This window comes from Schistocerca piceifrons, chromosome 2 (genome assembly GCF_021461385.2).
Source record: "Schistocerca piceifrons isolate TAMUIC-IGC-003096 chromosome 2, iqSchPice1.1, whole genome shotgun sequence".
Taxonomy (NCBI): Eukaryota; Metazoa; Arthropoda; class Insecta; order Orthoptera; family Acrididae; genus Schistocerca; species Schistocerca piceifrons.
In genome coordinates, this window is record NC_060139.1 from 477,438,509 (window position 1) to 477,461,989 (window position 23,481).

Sequence of the window (23,481 nt, forward strand, 5' to 3'; positions counted from 1 at the left end):
CAGCCACAACATCGCCTAGGCGGCTGCGCTATGGGTGCACCTCTGCCGCCCTCACGTCCTCCATCTGCCCAGTCATCTCCTACATCTCAGCTGGTGTCCTCACCTTCTCTGCCGCTGCTGCTGACATTTTCACAACTGTCTCCTCTGCTGTGGGTGCCCACTTCAGGTGTCAGCCACAGTGGGGCGCCAGTTCGTGCACTGTCACAGCTGATACATTTGACACTGCTGTCTCCATCACAGCCAGTTATAACTTTTCTGCCGCTTTTGCTGCCACTTCCTTCCCTGGGTTTTGGACTCGGACATGGAAGCTGCACCAGCGTTGCCTGTCCTACTGTATGGCCTCTCAGAGGGAGGGGGGGGGGGGGGGGGGCGCCCCACCTATCTGTGCTCATGCCATTTCCAACACTACACACCAGTTGCATCAACCGCAGAAGAAATGGACATGAGCACAATTCTCACTTCTTCACAGAGGAAGAGGAGTGCTGTAACTACAAATTTTGTGTGTACATTGCTTCATAGTTTGCGCTTGAAGTTTTTGCTTGATTCAGTCACTAGAGGCTACCCAGCCTGCTAAGACAACAGCAACTGTGTGTGCAGCCTGCTGGCTGTGCCTCCTGGGAACTGATGTTTCTATAGGCCGAAGTTCTAGGCCCTATTTGCCACTTGTGCGTTCCTAATCTGATTGTACCTTGTCATCCACTTACGTGTACTGTTCGAGCAATAGATTACAGTGTTCGTGGGTTAGAACATTTACGTATTTTGGATGTAGAAAGTGGGCTGCAACACTACATGTGAGTGCAAAAAGAGGAATGTCCAGACCTACCAATAACAACAGAAGAATATAGGAAAGGTAGTTTTGTGGAAATAGGTTAAAAAGAAAGAAGATAGGGAAGAAAGGAAACCCCTATCTGTTGGGGAGAAGTGTTGTTGGTTCCAAGGGGTAAAAAGTTTGTAACATAAAAACAGCACATACAACTTCTCAACAGCACCTTGGAAACAAAAGGCAAGTATCTTTACATCTCATGACTACTCTGTAGTTCACACTTAAGCATTTGGCAAAGGGTTGATAAAAACACTTTTAGACTATTTCGTGACTTTTCCACTCCCAAAGAGCAAGTGGAAAAAGTGAGCACACAATATCATTCATCTTCTTTATTCCCATGAAGTAATTAGCACTGTCGACAGGGAATCTCAGATGGATTCCATATTCCTAGATTTCCAGAAGACTTTTGATACTGTTCCTCACAAGCGACTATTAATCAAATTGCGTGCATATAGAGTATCATCTCAGTTGTGTGACTGGATTTGTGATTTCCTCTCAGAGAGGTCACAGTTCGTAGTGATAGATGGTAAATCATCAAATAGAACAGAAGTGATATCTGGCATTCCGTTAGGTTCCGCTGGTACAATTAGGAGCAACTTAAATTGGAAAGACCACATAGATAATATTGTGGGGAAGGTGAAACAGAGACTGCGCTTTGTTGGCAGAACACTTAGAAGATGTGACAAACCCACGACACCCTACATTACACTTGTCCGTCCTCTGTCAGAATATTGCTGCACGGTGTGGGATCCTTACCAGGTAGGATTGACAGAGGACATCAAAAAAGTGCAAAGAAGGGCAGCTCGTTTTATGTTATTGTGCAATAGGGGTGAGAGTGTCACTGATATGATACACGAGTTGGGGTGGCAGTCACTGAAACAAAGGCCTTTGTTTCAGTGCCAAGGTTATCTTTGCAGCGAGATCTATTTATGAAATTTCAATCGTGGACTTTTTCTTTTGAATGCGAAAATATTTTGTTGACACCTACCTACGTAGTGAGAAATGAACATCATAATAAAATAAGAGAAATCAGAGCTCGAACGGAATGATTTAGGTGTTCCTTTTTCCCACACGCCATTCGAGAGTGGAATGGTAGAGAAGTAGTATGAAAATGGTTTGATGAACCCTCTGCCAGGCACTTAAGTGTGAATTGCAGAGTAACAATGTAGATGCAGATGTAGATCTCTCCATGAGAGCTGTGATGTCTATTATTTTATTATGATTGACATTTCTCCCTTTTGGTTGGGAGTCAACAAAATATTATGGCATTCAGAGGAGAAAGTTTTGATTGAAATTTTGTGAAAAAGTCTGACTGCAATGAAAGAAACACCTTCATTGCAATGATTGCAAGTTGTTGCCTTTCCCTAATTTTACGTATGCTTTTTCACTTTCTTCATATAAAAATTCTGACTCCACTGCAGTTCTTGCAAATGGAAGAACATTTCAAGCCTGATTTTCTGCAGAAGTGTAGTTCAACACAGCCCAGCTCCGTGAACACGAAACAGTGTAGAGAACTGACTCAGGTGCTTGATCTTGACTCATTACAATGGGCTTCAGACTGTGGTTGCTGTTAAGCCCAGGCACATTTCTCAGGAGGTTTCCAGTTACCCATCTAATGTTGAACTTGCTGGAACTCTGTAACAAATGCAGTTGCACAGCATATTTTCTGGGTGGCAACCTTACAAGATTAAATTGGCTTTTTGTGGCACACTTGGTGTATAGCTGGTACCGGAAATAATCTAGAATCCGGGAACTGCTGACACCTTCACTATACAGTGCGATTAAGACTGTATCATGTGCTGCGTTTGTGTTCATGTTTCTTAATAATGTTGCAAAACTTCATTTTTCGTTGATTGAAAAAAGCGAGTCTTGTATGACGTCCAATAACGGCATGAGCAAAGAGAATATGTTCACTGTCAAACTTTTAAGATTCAATGCAAAACCACTTGCTTCCTGCACTTCCTCTTCCTGGCTTCAGAGAAAATAAGTTTTTGATGCCTTGTCCTCAACAGGTCATCAGATAAAGAGGTCAGCATCTTCTCCCACTATGACCATACTTCCAAAATCATCGGTTCTTGAAACAGCGGATGTTAACAATCATAATGTCAACATCTTGTCTATGGCCCACCTCAATGCTAAACTCTTGAAATTCCATTTTAAGAAGTGTAGTCATGCAATTCTTGTTTTGTTTATTATACGAAAACTTGTCCTGAGGGACCTGGTTTACCTTCTGTGACTCAACGACGTCTTCAACTGAAGAATGTTTTGTAGACCTACAAATTCTCTCAGCACCCTTTGTGTTACATTTTCCTCCCTTGCATGGGTACCCACCAAATACAATAGCAAATTGAGATCCAAAATAAAATTGCAGGTGAGAAGCATAACTTTGTGCTATTGATTTGAATGAACCATTTCAAAACCAAGTTACTTTGTGTGTAAGGTACCCTCCATAGCCTTTTTGTGTACCTGCCTGCGACCCAGCATATCCTCTATGTGGCAACTGCAGGCTATCATTTTTATAACATTATTTTTATTCCATCCTGGATTTTCCATTGTTTGACTAAGTTAAAAAAATTAAATCTTCTACTCTACCTTTTGGAAGGTATAGTTTTTTTTTCTATCAGCTGGACTGGACTAGTGGGCACTAGTAAGTAACAAGATGATGTTCTGGAAATTTAATACAGTTTTGAATAGTCTTCAGCAACAAGAATCACAAGTTGGAAGTCAACAATACAAATGGAAGCAATGCGTGCAGTATACGCATGATAGGCATCAAGCTCCTTTTTCGGGATGAATGCTTTGAGACAGCGGTGTAAGAGAGTGCAGTGGGCATGCTGTAGTTGTCTAGTGGCAATTCGTACCCGGTCTTCACTGCCAACAGTTCCACGTATTAGGGACAACCAGCAGCCAGTGCAGTGGGCTACCAATGAGGATCGAGCACATACTGGTGAGCAGTTGGTGCAGTCTCTATGAACTTTATCAAAATCTGGTGGGTGCGATTTAAGTAAGTTATCAGTTATTCTTCAGTTAAATTTTTAATTTTTACACTGATCTAGTTAGGTAAATGAAAATTTATATAGTGGAAGTGTTTGATGTATTTCAATACAGATGGTGAATGTATTCAGTGAATTTCATTGGTTTCTCTATGATTTCGATAAGGAAATATATATCACCATTATTAGTACCTTCTTAATTATTGTCAGTACCATTTCTGTAACTCTTTTTAATTATATTTGTGTGGAGATTTATGGCCATGACTTTCACGATAGAAGAGGAGGCATTTAGAAAGTATTGTTCAATTTATGAACAAAAAAATTTTCTCAGGTAGTTGAAAGATTTTCTCAAATAGACAACAGATTTCCTAAAATGGATGAAAGATTTTATAATATGGTTGATAAACTGCTTGATTTGGGTTCTCAGTTAAATGGGAGGATGGAAAAACTTGAAAAGTGAATGGAATGCTATCAAACATGTACAAGATTTCAGTGACTGTTTAGGTTTATTGAAAGGAAAATTAGAAAACAGAGTTAATCAGTTACATACCATTAAACCAGTACAGGATATTCCAATGAATAAAGTGCAAATAGTAGAAGAAGAAGTTATAGAGACAAAAGGTAGTATAGAACAAGTCACAAATCAGAATGTGTAAGTTCTTGCAAGATTTCGAAATTAAATAGAACCCCAACTGGGAAGACAATGAAGGAACTGATAGCACTAGAAATTTGATAGATGATAAAACATTATTTTCTATTACTGCTGTACAAGCTGAGGTAGGAACTCATTACATGATGATGGGGATACATCATCTACTCTACTTGGTACACACAGCACTAACTACCAAAACTTTGAATATGTCAAACAAGAGATAAGCAAACAATTAAAATGTTTACATTTTAGTTCTGCATATGAAAAAAAAATTGTTTCTTTGAGATTATATTTAGAATTGTAAAGAAACTTCTGAGAACCTGTAACGTAAGTCATAAAGTGAAAATATTTACTTCAGGTGTGCATAATATTTTACGTTCAGTAATACCAGATGGCCTTCAGAATCTTGTGGTTATATATCTTTTTCATCCACTGTCTCTTGGCTGCGGAGAACTGGCATACATTTTTGTAATAGACACAAAAATGCAAACGAAAAATATTACAGAATGTGTGACAGAAATACCAACAGCAGATATTGCAGAATGTGGCGTAGTAATACAGGTAATAAATATTAATAAATATTTAAGCAAGGAGGGAGAGAAACCTAAGGAAAGAAGGGATCATGGGACCTTTGTGCACAGTTTCAAAATTTTGAGCATTCAAGTATGTTCGTAATATTCAAACCATGGGTGGTCACTTTGGAAAAGCAATTGTTTGGCACTGTCACAATCTGATTGGATATTATTGAGGTAGTCTCTCAGATAATCACATGTTTTTTCTATTAACTGTACGTCATTATTAGAGAATAAAAAATGAATGTGTGATTATAGCATGAAGAGCAGGAAAGCTGACTAGTGCAAAGTGAAGTGAAGGTGTGTGGCATCAGCATGAATATAAATGTATTGTGATCTGAGGACCTCTTCCAATCCTGGTAGAGAGTCATGAAGAGTTGTAGCATCATTCAATATTATGGTCTTGGAATCATTTTCTTTCACCCTTTAAGGGGAGGACACAGATCGTGGTTTATGTTGATGTATTGTGAATGGGTGGAGACATGTGTAGAGAGTATAAATGATTACTGTCATTTTAGTACTCTTTGTTCTCTGTGCAGAGTATTACCTTTTTTTTCTCTTGTTCGGGATGGTACCAGTTTTCTGGTTGAAATTTAGCTCATATAGAGAGATCCCACCAGTAATGGTAATGATAGTATGGCAATACTGAAAAAAGGAAAACATCCTTTGAAAGTCTTCTGCTATGAGAGGCATGCTGTAAATTAATGATTGTGTCAATCCCTTGATGAGTTTCTACATTTGGGTTACTGGTGTATAATTTTATTCATTTTTGTAGGTTGGTTTTGTAGATGATATTTATTAAACAATGACAACCAGGGTGTAGGTTGTGTAAAAATGGAATTTGTACTGTTTGAAATTTTTTAAATGATAATATGGTGACAGTGAGAATTTGGATCGAGGAGGGAGGTGTGCCAAGGTAATGTGAGCAGTTGTGTGAACCGCTATTCCAATGTGGCTTAGGGGCTAACGCACCTGCCTAGTAAGCAAGAGACCCAGGTTCAATTCCTGGCCTTGTTACAAATTTTCATTCACTGCTGCAGTCTGTATACATAAAAACATATCTGAAAGTGACCAGTAAAGTCTCTTAAGTTGTGTCTCTTTCATTTGAAGAATGTAATTGGGTTTGTATAATTATCTAAATGTGGTATAGATAAAAAGCACTCAGTCTTCAGGCCACATGTGGTCCATCGGGACCATCCGACCGCCGTGTCATCCTCAATGAGGATGCGGATAGGAGGGGCATGTGGTCAGTACACCGCTCTCCCGGTTGTTATGATGGTTTTTGGAGCTGCTACTATTCATTCAAGTAGCTCCTCACTTGGCATCACAAGGCTGAGTGCACCCCGAAAAATGGCAACAGTGCATGGCGGCCTGGATGGTCACCCATCCAAGTGCTGGCCACACCCGACAGCGCTTAACTTCAGTGATCTGACGGGAACCGGTGTATCCACTGCGGCAAGGCTGTTGCCGGTATAGATAGTTAACCTTATTCTTATTTTGCCTTATCTAATTAATTTAAGAATGGGCTGCAGGTGCCACTAATTAGTCAGTCAATCCATTTTGTAGTCTGGTTCAATTGCCTTATACAAAGATTTGCAAAATTTTCTATTCCCTTTTTGTCTATCAGTGAAAAACATTAGTTTTGTTATAGTTCTAATAATAATGAAATGAGATCAGAGTACTCCCAAAAGGTGGTCTGTATAGATATGTGGTTCTTTGTTTACATTTAGATATTTGTTTCCTATTCTGTTGTTTGTCATGGGTACTCTTTGTGTGACAGATGGAGTTCAGCAGCAGAAGTCCCTACAAAGAATGCCCATATGATGATTTGTATGTGTGTGTATGTGGGAGGGGGGGGGGGACAAGACTTGGGATATGGAGTATTTTTAATATTTCGGAAGAAAAAGTTCTATTTCTGACCCTGTTAAAAACCTACACAATACCAAGTTTTAAATCATTTTATTGATTGAAAAACACCTGATTACACTACTTTTTTTCTTTTACTTTCCCTAAAAGCTGGGAGGAAGGGGCGGAGTGCCAACCCCCCCCCCCCCCTGCCCCTGAGTACATGCGTCCTTGCTCCCTACGTCCTAGCAAGTGCTGTGTGGAGCTACCAACGGAATGTGGAGAGTGCCAGGGAGGACCTCAGAATACTGCATCATGAGAGCCTTCAGTAAAGATGTAACACAACAATATTTTTGGAAAAAGAGAAGAGAATAAAACTTTTGTAAAGCTATTAGTTGGATTCAAGCTTAGCATTTGTTCATGTCATATGCCTGTACTCTCATGTAACATAAGCTAACTGTTATTTTTAAAAAGTTGGAAGTTCTTAATAGCAAATACTGACTGCGGATAATTCATTTTGTTTAAAGGAGAGTTTTTTAACTTTTTAAAAATGTTGAGGAGTGAATCTGCAGTCTTTGGAAGAATGCATTAAAGAAATGTGAATAAGTTCAACTGGGTCAAATCTTAAAATACAGAAAGTAGGAGACACTTATTGAAATGTAATCACACATCATCTTCATTTTGACTCCGATCCTGGTATGTCAGTTTTTTGTCCATACACCCTGCATTGTTACTTCCCATTTCACTGTGTTTTGCTGTCTCTGTCTCATATCCTAATGCAAATGGTGGGTGTTCCATGTTCCAATTTTAAAATTTATTTTCCCTCTGTATACCAGCAGATAAAAATGCATAATCATAAAAACTTAAGGATCACTCCTTGAGTTAGTTGTGGTCCTAGAGAGAGATTTCAGATTTTTAACTAATCTTCTGGTGTAGCATTATATGATGTTATTTTTATGTGTAGTCATTTTAGGTAATGAGAGGAACAGAGTATTAGTGCTAATTTCATACTTATGGATTAGAAAACAATTTTAATTTAAAGATCAAATTATTTTGAAAAATTGCTTATCTTAATGATTTTTTTTGTTATTCATTCCATTTCATTTTTATAAGTAAGGATAAAGAAAGCTGGAACACTATTCTGGAAAACTTATTCTTCACAGTGAATTATAATATAATGGAAACTGGTTGTCCACTGTTTTCTGCTGCTACTACTACTACTACTACTACTACTACAGTTTATGAATTGACATTTGTTACTTTGTGAAAAGTAACAAAATGTTTGGAAGGTTCAAAAAGTTCTAAGAGTTGTGAGATTTTTGTCAATAAAAATAATGACCTTACTATGACGAAAATGTTAATGTAACAAGTGCAAATCATTAATGAAAATTGCGATATTGGTATCAGTTTTAAAAAGAACAAAATGCTGTGACCAATAGAACATGAGGATTACATTCAGCTACAGTACTTAAATAATGACGAGAAATGGGTGAAAGTATTGAAATATAAAACAATTATCTTTGGGCTTATTTTCACCATGATGATTAATAATTTCATTAAATTTATTAATTGTGTATAGCTTTTGCATGTTTGCTTTCAAATTCAAATAAGAAAATAAATGAAACTTTATCTTCATCAATGTAGGAAAAGGTAGATTGCTGCTTACCGTAAAGAAGACTCATTAAGTTGTACACAGGTATAATTAAAAGACACTTGAGTAAAGCTTTCAGCTGCAGCCTTCATCAACAAAAGAAAAACTCACATCAATTGTACACACAACCAAGCACACCTCATGCCTACATGACTGTCAACTCTGGTGGCTTTTGCTGATGAAGGCTGTGGTCGAAAGCTATATTTAAGTGTCATTTAATTGTGCCTGTCTGCAACTTAATGTGTCTTCCTTGTGGTAAGCAGCAGTCTGTCTCTTCCTACATTTCTGATATTCCTACCAGGAGTTTCCATTGTTTGTTTTTTAAATTTTACCTTCTTAATCCACCTTTTTGTATTGACTATGATCACATTATTTTTGGCTATGTTACGTCTGCATTCGGACCTGTTCTTGCTTAACTTGGTAGTGCTACCCACACATGCAAAAATCTACTACTGACACTCACTAAACTGTGTAAGTTTCCACATGTCCAGTTATCTGATTTGATACATGATGTATAACATTCACTATGAGGTAAAAATGGGCTGACATGTAATTTTCAGCAACAAGAATCTTAGTGCTAATTGTTCTGTTTGATTCTTTTTAGCCAATGGCAGGAACTACCAGACATTGTCGCTGTGGTGCGTGGAAAAGCAGGGATGCTGAAATCACAGTCCCAACGGTGTGCTGTGTGTGGCCGAGGACAATGCAAACGACATCAGCCTGCCACACAGCAGCCCTGGCTTGGCCTCGATGTACCGAGGGAGATTGATACAGCCCTGGAAGAGGTCAGGATTATGGCAGAATTATCGATTTCTCTGTACTTGCGTAATTGTGTTGCTCTCCCCCAACAAACATGACTACTCTCTTATGCTACTGTTATGTCGAAACCATCCTATTGTAGCATTAGAATATCTCCATTGAATGATTTAACTATTTGAAAATTCTTAATGGTAACTTATTGGAAAAGAAAATGTTTGGGCAGACATTAATTTGTAGCAACATTATTGAACCTTGTTTTTAGTTCATTTTCATATAGTCTACATTAAGTCATTTATGAAAATAAACAACATTGTATGTAGGCTCTTTGTAATGTTGTATTGCTCGCCTTGTATCAAGTTGTTTAGTTTCACACTATGGCAGGTGGAGAAGATAGTGACACCCTGAAGCAGAAAGGAAGACATACGAAAGTAAATAGTGGTGCATTTAATTCATATTCGTATAAGGTTCTGGATTATAAGCAGGGATAGTGCACTGAGTGCTCCAACTATTTCATCTAATTTCACATCACCATATGTTGGTCATTACCAATACTGTATATGCAGGATAGACAGGAGAAAATTCAGATATTATGTAGAAGTGCTGAGGTTATCTGTAAAAGAGATTTAGATTGTTCCTTTTCTGACAGTCCCAAAACTTAAAATAAAATTTTCTTCTGGTACAAGGGTGGATTGATAATTTTTTAAAAAAGCTCAATACTTCTGATCCCATGAAGTTCCAGTTATTTCATTACTCAGAAAAGAAATGTGTTTCTCTCATCGAATAGTGCCTTTTTCCACCATAGCGATCCTATTCATTTGGCGAAATGGTCTTCCAACAAACTCATTGACTGAGGTTAGGAAAAAGGGAAAGTAACATGGAACAAACAGGTAACTGATGAGGTACTGTATTGAAGCCCAGTCCTTGTATATCAGCCATTCCAATATCCAAAGTTTATGCAGACACTTTGCTCAGTCACAAGACGACCTATTTGGATGCTGATCTTGATTGTTTGCTATGAAAATATTCTGCAACACTGTGTGATAAGAACCAGTGTCTAACTGTTTTACAGATTGTCAATCGTGATTATGCCCTTTAAATCAAAATAAGCAGTGGTGAGTACTTTTATTGCCAAAAAAAAACAAGATGTAATGGTGAATACTCATTTTGTCTTTAGTCACATAATTTATATTACACAAGTCCTTCAGATTACGCCACAACTGACCCATACAGTTTTGAAATGTGTTCCCTCTAATGTTTTGAAGTGAAATTGACAAATCTTCACTCACTATACACTCGATCACCTCTTGTGCAAGACTTCATTCAGTACATTACATCATTATTAAATCAGATCACATCATATGAACTACATTTCATCTTTAAAATCTCACAAACCTTTATGGTCTTCTGTGACGGTGACATGAATGTTACAGACAAATTCTGCAGAAAGAACCTTGGCTGGATGTCCAATGTTGAAGAGGCTATTCCAACAGGCATTGAAGGAACAAGAGATCAAGCAGCTACATATTAAGGTGCTCATTGGAATGGACAATATGTATTGCCTGGGCTCGGAGGACATACTGGGATCATTCCAGTGACTGGCAGAGAAGGTTGAAATCACAAGTCTTGCACACAAAATTCCATCAAAGCCTCAAAATTTGCAGTGTTGTTCTCAGAACCAAACCTGTCTCTCTGGTTCTTGACGTGAAAGGCTTAAACCAAAGACATCCAGAGGTCTGTGAGAACCTAGACTGGACGTCCTAGACTCGCACCTTAGTTTTGAGACTTTAGTGTTCCCTTACAATTCACTACACATCAGAGACTGCTAACCGGGTAATCACCTGTGTATGGCGTGCAAGCAAGGATTTTTAGATTAGTTGACTCGCCATCGATTGCAGATAATGGTAACTGTATGAGACCCCGAAGAATTAGTATAAGACACAAATAAATGTCCCCCATAGATGAGACTATCACAATTCCTGTTATCTGTTGTTGAAGCATTCCCCGTGAAGTAAGTAGTTTGAAGTACTCCTAAAAAGCAGTCGATCTTACATAATACTGGGTACAGAAAGGTAGTTGCAACATGAAATTGACAGTACTGAGATTTTTGGGCATAAATCTAAGTTTGTAATAAAGGATAGGCTAACGGCAAATAAAATAGAGGAGGTGAGTTCATCACTCAGACTGAAGCTGCTTGTGAGATATGAGGGCTAATCATAAATTAACCTTCGATTGGCTACTAAAAATAAGTAATGACATGGCACCTATAAACATTTTGACAAAATTCTGTGTGTGTGACACTGGTTCACAATTTATGAACTTTCTTAAGGTACTGAAGTTTCTCATAATGAGAAAGGGGGGGAGTGATTATAATATACTGTAACGAATTTTCTGTACCCAAAATCACATTCAAAACTCTTTTTATTGACTGGCTCCAACAGGTAAGACCGTCATCTTCAGTCAGAAGATAACAGTCTTACCTGTTAAATCAGTTAATAAAAAAACAGGTTTGCATGTGATATTGGCTACAAAGAAATTCTTTAAACAACATATGCTCCTTCTCATTCTCAGTATGAGGAACACCAATATCTTAAGAACTGACATCTGAAGATGATAGTTTTACCTGTCGAAACCCATTAATAAAAAACAATTTTGAATGTGACCTTGGCTACAAAAAAGATATGCCTCAAATTTTGAGGCCATCTATCTTCAGCATTTTTACAGGAACTCAAAACATGTAGCTGTGGGCATGAGCATGTAGAGGAAGTATGACTAAAGCCCAAAAGAATAGCTGATAGTTCATGATGGGAGGGATGCTCCATGTTATGCAGTCACTAAAGAAACTGCCAAAGAAAACAAAATATTTGACTGGTTTGGGGATTGCTTCTTATGGAGGATGTAGCAAGTTTTCACAGATGGAGAGCCATAGACAGATGTGGAAGTAACTTCAGACATTCCCAGAGAAGTATGTTGGGACCACTGCTATTCGTGTTGTATGTTAACGACCTAGCAGATAATGTTAATATTAACATCAGACTTTTTGCAGATAATGCAGTTACATATAATGTAGTAATGTCTGCAAGGCATTGAGCAAATGTCCATTGAGATCTTCATAAGATTTTAAAATAATGCAAAGATTGGCAACGTGGTTTAAATATTTGAAAAGTGGTACCCTATGACTACAATATCAATGAGTCACATTTGGAATTAACTACTATTGGCTTAGATGTAGCTAGAGCTTATTGCTGGGATACTGCAAAAATGTAGCAACTGTACAAAGGAGGTGGTTTACAGAACCGTCACACAACACACACTATACTGTGTACATCATAAGGACAAACCTGATGTAAACATTGTACCATGTATGCTTCTGTATTTGCTTGAATCTCATTGGATTTTGTTTCACGTGAAGCGGAAGCCAAGCTGTGACCAGTTCAGTGAATACAATCATGTTGTTGTTGTTGTGGTCTTCAGTCCTGAGACTGGTTTGATGCAGCTCTCCATGCTACCCTATCCTGTGCAAGCTTCTTCATCTCCCAGTACTTACTGCAACGTACATCCTTCTGAATCTGCCTAGTGTATTCATCTCTTGGTCTTCCTCTACGATTTTTACCCTCCACGATGCCCTCCAATGCTAAATTTGTGAACCCTTGATGCCTCAGAACATGTCCTACTAACCGGTCCCTTCTTTTTGTCAAGTTGTGATATGAGCAGTTGCAGGTAAGATATAAAAAGAGATGAGCAGAGAAACGGTATAGCTTTGAATGTCACTTAAATTGGAAAAATAATGAAATAATAGGCAGCAGAGGATCTAGTAGGTAAAAAGACGAGGGCCAGTAGAAATCCTTGGGTAGCAGAAGAAATACTGAATTTAATTGATGAAAGGAGAAAATATAAAAACGCAGTAAATGAATCAGGCAAAAAGGAATACAAACATCTCAAAAATGAGATCGACAGGAAGTGCAAAATGGCTAAGCAGGGATGGCTAGAGGACAAATGTAAGGATGTAGAGGCTTATCTCACTTGGGGTAAGATAGATACTGCCTACAGGAAAACTAAAGAGATCTTTGGAGAAAAGAGAACCACTTGTATGAATATCAAGAGCTCAGATGGAAACTCAGTTCTAAGCAAAGAAGGGAAAGCAGAAAGGTGGAAGGAGTATATAGAGGCTCTGTACAAGGGCAATGTACTTGAGGACAATATTATGGAAATGGAAGAGGATGTAGATGAAGATGAAATGGGAGATATGATACTGTGTGAAGAGTTTGACATAGCACTGAAAGACCTGAGTCGAAACAAGGCCCCAGGAGTAGACAACGTTCCATTAGAACTACTGACGGCCTTGGGAGAGCCAGTCCTGGCAAAACTCTACCATCTGGTGAGCAAGATGTATGAGACAGGTGAAATACCCACAGACTTCAAGAAGAATATAATAATTCCAATCCCAAACAAAGCAGGTGCTGACAGATGTGAAAATTACCAAACAGTCAGTTTAATAAGTCATGGATGCAAAACACTAATGTGAATTCTTTACAGACGAATCGAAAAACTGGTAGAAGCCGGCCTCGGGGAAGATCAGTTTGCATTCCGTAGAAATATTGGAACACGTGAGGCAATACTGACCCTATGACTTATCTTAGAAGCTAGATTAAGGAAAGGCAAACCCACGTTTCTAGCATTTGTAGACTTAGAGAAAGCTTTTGACAATGTTGACTGGAATACTCTCTTTCAAATTCTGAAGGTGGCAGGGGTAAAATACAGGGAGCGAAAGGCTATTTACAGTTTGTACAGAAACCAGATGGCAGTTATAAGAGTTGAGGGACATGAAAGAGAAGCAGTGGTTGGGAAGGGAGTGAGACAGGTTTGTAGCCTCTCCCCGATGTTATTCAATCTGTATATTGAGCAAGCAGCGAAGGAAACAAAAGAAAAATTCGGAGTAGGTATTAAAATCCATGAAGAAGAAATAAAGACTTTGAGGTTCGCCGATGACATTGTAATTCTGTCAGAGACAGCAAAGCACTTAGAAGAGCAGTTGAACGGAATGGATAGTGTCTTGAAAGGAGGATATAAGATTAACATCAACAAAAGCAAAACGAGGATAATGGAATGTAGTCGAATTAAGTTGGGTGATGCTGAGGGAATTAGATTAGGAAATGAGACACTTAAAGTAGTAAAGGAGTTTTGCTATTTGGGGAGCATAATAACTGGTGATGGTCGAAGTAGAGAGGATATAAAATGTAGACTGGCAATGGCAAGGAAAGCGTTTCTGAAGAAGAGAAATTTGTTAACATCGAATATAGATTTAACTGTCTGAAAGTCGTTTCTGAAAGTATTTTTATGGAGGGTAGCCATGTATAGAAGTGAAACATGGACGATAAATAGTTTAGACAAGAAGAGAATAGAAGCTTTCGAAATGTGGTGCTACAGAAGAATGCTGAAGATTAGATGGGTAGATCACATAACTAATGAGGAAGTATTGAATAGAATTGGGGAGAAGAGGAGTTTGTGGCACAACTTGACTAGAGGAAGGGATCGGTTTGTAGGACATGTTCTGAGACATTGCGGGATCACCAATTTAGTACTGGAGGGCAGTGTGGAGGGTAAAAATTGTAGAGGGAGACCAAGAGATGAATACACTAAACAGATTCAGAAGGATGTAGGTTGCAGTTGGTACTGGGAGATGAAGAAGCTTGCACAGGATAGAGTAGCATGGAGAGCTGCATCAAATCAGTCTCAGGACTGCAGACTACAACAACAATGAAATAATATTTGTGAAAACTCTAGCAAAACCGCCCACTTCTTATGTGACCAGACGGAAAGCATAAAATGCTCTCGTCCTCACCTAACATAGTATTCTAATCGCGAACAAGAGTGATGAAAATTCCTAATTTAATCGCAGGGTAATTTTTATGAGTGAGCTATTTGTGATCCAGAAGCATACTGCAGGGATTTCATTGTAATGTTGAGTACTGAAGCCACTGAAGGTATTAATTATAGTCAGTTGTCTGGTAATCTCTTAGCTCCTTCCTTACTCATGTCTGATAAATATATTTCAGTTCTGTAACTGTCATCTGCTACATTGATAATGAGCCAATCAATGACAGAATCAAGAAAGCCATCCATCACTTTTTCTCCTTTTCTTGTATAATGTGCCGTTCGTATCCCTCCAGCATCCAGCAGTGACATGTGGAAAAAATGCATGCGTTAACTCCAGTACGTCAGGCACCTTAACAGTCTTGTTATTTTTCCCAACAAATCCCTTAACTCGACACCAGACCAGTTCTGTTGGGTTCATATTGTAATGGTACAAAGCAAAATGTAAAAATACAGCATACATGTGGTTTGCTTGATGCTTTGAAAATGATTGTTTTTCATGTTTCTATGATACCTATTGCTGTGGTTCGTGTGAGACTACATCTGTGGTATTAAACAATGGACATAGTCCAAATAGAGAGTATATGGGTTTTCATTTTGTCCTAAAAATAAATTATTATGTTTTCTTAATTTAAGCAACATTTATTAACAATCTTTCATAAAATATAGGTAACTAAGAACTTATATTTGAAGTGAAAGCAGGAATTTCGTGTGCAATAGTTAATTAGAAATAAGAAGAGAAGCATTATTCACAAAAATGATGATGAATTTTACAATTATGATTATGAGATGCAGGTAATTCAAATTGGGGGGGGGGGAGGGGAAGAATGACCAAGGTGACTCATGAACCAGCAATCCATGAACTGCACCAGTTTATCAATGTACTCTTTCTTTTTTTTCTTTTTTGTAAATCTCATTTTGTTTTTTATTGTTTGTTGCCTTTGTTCAGGGTGGTCACCCCATGACACCCGTTCAACTTTAGTGTTGATCTGTTCACTCAGTTTTTTTTCTTTTATTATTATTATTATTATTAATACAGAGAGCAGGTAAACCTCTGACCAAACAGGCTGAGCTACCATGCTGGCATCTACTACGCTACATCCAGTGTGTATGTGTATTTCAACTGTATCGGATATGTGCTACAACTGCTGACTAATCTTCACATTTGTGTTTGTTTACATCAGGTTTATTCTTATGATGAACAGAGTACAGAATATTGCTCAAGGGTGTGGGATCAATATCATATAGTACTTACAGAGGATACTGAATGTATACAAAGAAGGGCAGTATGAATGGTTACAGATTTGTTTGAATCATGGGAGGGCATTTCAGAAATGCCAAAAAAGTTGAAATGGTCGGTGCTTCAAACAAGATGCCATCTATCTTGTGAAAGCCCACTGAACAAAGTTTGAGAACCAATATTCAGCACTCATAGAGAAACTGAGCAGTCATCCATCCCAACCTCTGTAAGAGAAGACCCTCTAATAAGTTGTACAATGGGAAGTATCCTCCGTAGTATATGTCGAGGTGGTTTGCAAAATATGGATACAAAAAAGCAATGCTGGCATGTGCACTTGTAGTTTCATTAATCCAGAAATGGACTGCCTTGATTACTGATGCAAAGTTGCTGTAAACTTACCTCAAATTTGTGTTTATTTGCAGTCTGTATGCATGAAAAAAATATTTTGTCACTGCACAAGACTTGCTTTCGTCCATTTCTATGAAACATCCAGTTTCAATCACTTGTGATAGCTACCAATAAACAACATTTCACATCTGTTTAGAAGATGTAGTAAATCTATATGTGTTTTAGTAGTCCTGTTACTCTGCAAAATGTCCAACTGTTTAATAGAATTTTAGCTGATTTTTAAATCTGTCCTCATATGACCCAGGGAATGGAGTTCTTAGTGACAGCAAATTGTTGAAATGAGTGTAATTATCCATTGCTCATACTCAAATTAGTATGTCTTAATGATTCAAATTGTTTATTCTGTACAAGCCAGACCATCCTATTGGCAATGGAGTCAGGATGGCTCAAGTGTTTATTGACCTCGTTGCAGGCCATGGTGATGATACAGGATGTTTGGCAGGGCAGCAGGTATGTAGAGCCAGATGGACAGCAGCTGTAAAGTCATAAAAGCAATGAGAAAACCATACCCAGTTTATTAAATGCAGTAAGAGACAAGTGATGGCCAGGGGTGTGTGCTTAACTTGGTACACAGCCTCAGGAGGTGGTTGTCTCACGGAGTTGCCAAGCCAAGCAGATGACGTCAGTGGTGAAATGTTCTCAGCAACTCGTTGAGTGCAGGGTTGCATCAGCTCAGGTAGACAGTTGGCATGCAATGATGGCAAGCTCTGTAGTAAGTCGGTCACAACATTTGGTGCAGATGCATGACAAGCTAACTGTGTGGAGTGAGCCTAGTACAGGGATCACCTGAGCACTGCAGTTGGCCGAGGACCCCACTGTAGGATACAGCACAATGCCCAGTGAACACAAGTCTGCAGTAGCTGAGTGTGAGCATGCACTGCAGGCAGCAGCTCAGCAGCGAGTTGGGTGCATCTGTGAACTATGAGCTTCAAGGTAGGTGTCTTAAACTTAGTTGAAGCCAGCCAGCACATGGATACCAGCTGGAAGACACCAGTCTGTCTCCCAGCAGTATCAATACAAGGTGCATGCCATAGTCTTGCAGCTAGTGTGAGCTGGATGTAGTAGCTGTAATTTGGATGACCCATATCAGGTTGATGACTGTCATGGAGTACTTCTCAGAGCTGGCTGCAGCCAATGACAGATACTGCATGGTGGGTGGTTGTTATTTACTGTTGTTTGTCCCAGTCCTGATGTGACAGGACATCTTTATCGATTGTGCAGACCAAGGAAGTGCTGCTGGCCCAGGCTTGATTGTGGAGAAATCCGGGTCACTTTTGCAAGCCTGACCCCTGCACTGTGCTGCGTCAGCAGTGTCCCAGCCCCAGCTGGAGCAGCAGGGGCTGAATATGTGGCAACTAGTGTGACTCTAGGGCCACGGCAGAGGCTTCTGTCATGTCTGCTTGGCCTCTCTACAGATTCTCTTTTATCAGAACACAGAGACAGCTTTCTGTTTGCTTGGCCAAAAGTTACAGCCACCAGTTTGAAAGGCAGCGGCACAACATGCTTTCCCTCTTTGGAAGATCCGGTCCACTGGATCACGCTTTGGAAGTCTCTTATCAATATGCTTACATTTTTACATTTATGAACATTCCTTTCAGTTTTCTCTTATGCCAAGCCAGCCTGGAATACAATGTCCAATGGATGGGCTGGTATACTTAATCAATAATTATTTGCTAAGGGTGACCCACTCAGTCAGTACTCAGTTATCAGGCAGTTAACAGGGTGGGAACTTCCCTGTCTTTAATTGATACAAGCCACCCAGTTGAAAGTCCAAACTAATCTTGTACCCATGACTTTGGTTGTATTCATTAAGATATTGTTGCATTTGCTTGGCAGAAATATGTCCTTTCTGTGCTGCTATGAATTTGTCCAGAGAGTTAAGGAAGTTGGGTTCTAAGGCACTGTATAGAGAACTCAGATTTTGAGCACTAAGTTTATCTAAATGTTTGTCAGGCCAACATCATAGATAATGTGTTCTGTTTATCATAGCTTCTGCTATGGTAGCTGGAAGATGTAAAGTTGGCCGTAAAATATCAGAAGTTATGCCATTTACCAATATACTGCTCCTGGTGAAACTTAATTTTTCTGACGTGGACATCTTTGCCCAGACTCCTATCTCACCAATTATGGGTGAATTATATAGTAGTTATACTGAGCATTGGTGTTTGCTGCTGGGAACGGGTCCTTTACTGTCATGAGATGGTAGGATAGTGATAAGGCTTTCTTGTCCAGAGGAGTAATAAATTCCAATGTATCTGTTTGCATCTTACACAGGCCAGCCAGAAACTGTTTGGTGACAGCAGGATAAGGGTTAACTGCCAATGCACTGTATGGTGTATAGCTTCCTATAATTCTGCTATCTCAAATCAGGCTTCCCCTACACTGTCGGCCAGTGTTCATGAAAGTCTCACTACAGCTAACCTGCTATTCAGTAGGCCTAACTGGATCTACATTGTATCTAAATCCCAGTTCACTGTACTGGTGCCAGTTTCTACATAACACATTAGGTCTGCTGTTACCCTTGCAGCATTCTGGTGTCAATCAGAACTCCTTGCCCTAGATCTGTTAGTTTGCCATGTGCCATTCTATCAAAGCATTAGTACATTCCCCTGCACTTTGGGTGTCATTGAGTTCACTGTGTGTCATCAGTGTTTCTGGTGCCAAATACTATTTTCAGTAAACTACATCCCGCATCTAACTACCCCTACTTCTTTCATTGCAATGTGTGTGGCAGTAAATCCACAGCTTGCTGCAGTTGCTCTCAGAGATGTTCATAGGAGACATACAGTATCAGTATTTGGTACTCTCCCTGTGTCTCATCAATACTCCCTTTTTCCTGTCCCTAAGGTGCAGCTCCGAGGAAGCCTCATCCTCCCCCTGTACCTTGTTCTCACTTCCCATGCATTATAAGTTAGTTTTAATATTCAGTGGCGGCTGGTTAGGATGACATCTCTCTGCCTGAATTAGAGTACTCCTTCCTCCATTGGTTGGTCCTGCAATGCACTCACCCTTTTGCAGCTGTTGAGGCACATCACTGCCAGAACTGTGATCACCCCACGGTCATTTTTGCTTGTGATGTTACCTCAACGAAAGAAGCTATAATGATTCACCTTCCTTGATCTAGATCCATTGTCTACAAATAAAGCCTATTACTATATTCCCCACAACATAACGAAAAAGCTGTACTCCTGTTGTCCCACATTCTTTTTGTGACATAACAATCCCTGAATTATCGTGACATCATAAATCACACAAGAACATAAACATCTTAATATATCACTCTTGTGTGTGTGCTCTTTAAGCATACAAAATTGCGTGTGTGGTCTGCACGAGAGCATCTGGTTTCTCCTTTTTCTTTCCATGCCTTCCCCCATTTTGAGGGAATGCTACCATTACTGGTGGCAACAAATCTGGTGCACTCCTAAAAGGATGAATGTACCTGACGTGCGTGAATGTCATACCCATTGGTAACTGCTGTTTGACATTCACTGGTGAGGTGATAAGGACCTTTGTACTGGTTGCCTAATTTTTTGTTTTATCCTTTGGGGAATACAGACTTGTTAGCATCACCTACTGACCTATGTGATATTCTGGTAATATGACATTGCATTGTTCACTCTTTTGTGATGCTCAAGGTCCTTGGTATTAGATCTTTGCACCCTTTCAACACTTCTTTCAATGTTCTCATGATATTTTGTATGGTTCACCATTTTCCCCTGCCTTTGGTTTGATTATCTCAAATGGCAAAGACATTTTTTGACTATACACTACCTCATATAGTGATAGACTTGTGCTTTCATGGGTTATTGAATTATAAGCCACTACTGTGTACCACAAGAAAGTTTCCAAATAACTGTGATGGGTTTTCACATAGGCCTTAATATCTTCCCTAGCATTTGATGTACACACTCAGTTCTTCTGTTGGCCTGCAGATGTAATGGGCTTGTTCTCCTTTTGCAAATACATAACAGATGACTTATAAAATTTGTGCCCTGGTCTGTGATCATCATTTCTGGAATACCAAACTTCGGTAGTCTGTTATTTACCAGTGCATATGGTACAGTGTCCACCTGCTGGCTCGGGATAGCAATTATCCCTTTGTATCATGAGAAATGATCTGAGTGTAGCAGTTTCCCACTGGTGTCTGACTAAAAGGTCATAAAATAACCATCCTGATCATTTCGAAAGGCTTAGTAGTTTCTGACAACCTCTGTAGTGCCACATGATGATGGCTAAATTCCACATTTTGTACAAATGGCATATAGTTTTTCACATATTGTTCTATGTTTTGTCAACGCATGCTCTTGTAAGTAATGTTTGGCTATTCTTCGGTCTGTGGTTCTACACCTTTCATGTCCAGACAATACATGGTAGTGTACGTGTTTCAATGCTTCTTCCCCTTGAGTGACAGGGAGCACAGTGTGAGGCCTAAGCATAGTTTCTGACTCAACACACCACCAGGAATGACAAACTATGGCCGTATTACAAATAGTTTGCAATCCATATCAGCAGCTTATGCTCTTCGGCACTCTGCAGTGTTTTAATCCACCATCACACTACACCAGTTTTTCCACTTTACTGTTTTTCTTACTGAGTTTGTGAACTACATTGAAATTAAACTTGCCTAATTGTAATGCCCATCATGTAAGTATGCTCAACAGATTTTTTAATGCCACCAGCCATTTCAGTGCTGTGTGAGCTGTTAACACCTTAAATTTTTTGACATAACTAATAGCTACAGAAATATGTCATGGTGTGTATTAACCTTAATGTCTCCTTCTCAGTGATAGACTATTTCCTCTCTGCTTTGTTCAGTTGTCATAATGCTTAAGTGACTGGATGTTGCTTGACTTAAAACGCAACCTACCGCAGGATTGCTAGCTTCATATCACAAAGTGAAGTTACTTTCATAATCCAGAAAGATCAATAAGAGGCTAGTTGTTAATTATCTGAGAGATTGTACTATATTTGCAAATCCTTGGACAAACTTCCTATAGTAGTTTGCTTGTGCCAGAAATGACTGTAATTTCTTACTCATCCGAGGTTTTTATGAAACTTCACTAAGCATTCACTAATTTCGGATCTGTTCATACTCTATCCTTGCTAATTACATGTCCCAGGAAATTCACTTCTTATAGTGCAAAATGACAGTTCTCTATGCTAAGAGTTAGATGTGCTGAACAAGTCTCTCAAAAATTTCCCTCAGCTGATGTACACGCTTCTTCATATTCTTCACAAACGTAGCAATATTTTTGTAAACCATCGTTGCTAGTTTTGAAAGGCCATTCTGCTTCTGCCGTGGAGGTTGAGTTTGTGAGGTCGTGAAACGGCTTCTGGTGCAGTACACTGCTACGACAGTTTCTCCCTGCCACTACTACACAAGCTATGCCCCAGGGTCAGGTAACAGGGTAGGAGAACGAAGGTTCTACAACACTCCAACAAATTAATAATAAACTCGCACAGATGAGTTAAAAAGGTTTACTTATCTTTGTGACTTGTTGAATGATTAAGTCTGCAATACTGCATGTAACATAACACAAAATAGGCCCTCAATGGCTAACTGCAAGTAACTGTAGGTAAACTTCACAGTACATAGCAAATGCAATTTACAACAACTGTCTGCCCACTTTGAAGAGTTTACTAAATGATGTTCCCTGTCTAAGTCAGCCCTAGACGATGATCTATAACCAACTGGGTAAGAGCTGCTCTTCCATCTTACGAGTAGGCTTCTGTCCGTTGTCATCCAGTCATTGGTGGATTGTACTTGGCTGGCAGTTGACTGAGACGAAGTCGATATCTTCATCCTCAGTGCCGCCTGCAGCACTGTTTCGACTCCAGTTCCCTCAAAACTCCCTCCAACAACTGCTGAAACATGGCTGGTGCATTTTTCAAACCAAACATCATTAATCGATACTGTAATGACCTAAAGGAGCTGTAAATGCAGCTTTTAGTCAGTCCTCTGCTGCTACTTCCAATTGATGATGACCACTTGTTAGATCTGTTGCAGAAAGTACCTACATTATCCCAAGGGTGTTTGTTATATTCAGTATTGGATACATGTCTGTAATCATATGACTGTTGAAGTATCTGCAATCACAGTAGAATCGATACTACTTTGTACCACCCAAGCTTTTTTCAGTATTATTACCAAACATGTACCCCATGGGCTAGTACTTTCCTCAGTGATATTATCATGTAAATTCTGGTTAATGAATTTGTTGATTACCTGTTGTAGGTGATGTGGCACCCTATTTGCCTTATGGTGATTGATTCCCAGCTGGGATCCTGTAATGTGTTTGCTGGGGTTGCTGGTAACAAGCCATCAGGATTAAATGGTCCTCAAATTCCAAGAGTAAGTTCTCCGTTGCTACTCTCCCTCTGTTTCCTCTAAATACTCTACTTTTACATACAGTGCAGTTATACAGGGTGATTCAAAAAGAATACCACAACTTTAAAAATGTGTATTTAATGAAAGAAACATAATATAACCTTCTGTTATACATCATTACAAAGAGTATTTAAAAAGGTTTTTTTTCACTCAAAAACAAGTTCAGAGATGTTCAATATGGCCCCCTCCAGACACACGAGCAATATCAACCCGATACTCCAACTCGTTCCACACACTCTGTAGCATATCAGGCGTAACAGTTTGGATAGCTGCTGTTAT

The 23,481-nt window shown here is 39.2% G+C and overlaps 1 protein-coding gene and 1 pseudogene across 2 annotated transcripts in view; one reads left to right on the forward strand and one right to left on the reverse strand.

Annotated features, from left to right (window-relative positions):
- LOC124777066 (sorting nexin-14-like) overlaps nucleotides 1-23,481 on the forward strand; it is a 235,220-nt gene that overhangs the window by 20,601 nt on the left and 191,138 nt on the right. For both annotated transcript variants that reach the window (XM_047252339.1, XM_047252340.1), the window contains exon 3: nucleotides 9,141-9,321. In XM_047252339.1, coding sequence (XP_047108295.1) covers nucleotides 9,141-9,321 — 181 coding nt within the window. The remainder of the gene's footprint in view (nucleotides 1-9,140; nucleotides 9,322-23,481) is intronic.
- Nucleotides 6,392-6,509, reverse strand: LOC124778943 (annotated as a pseudogene).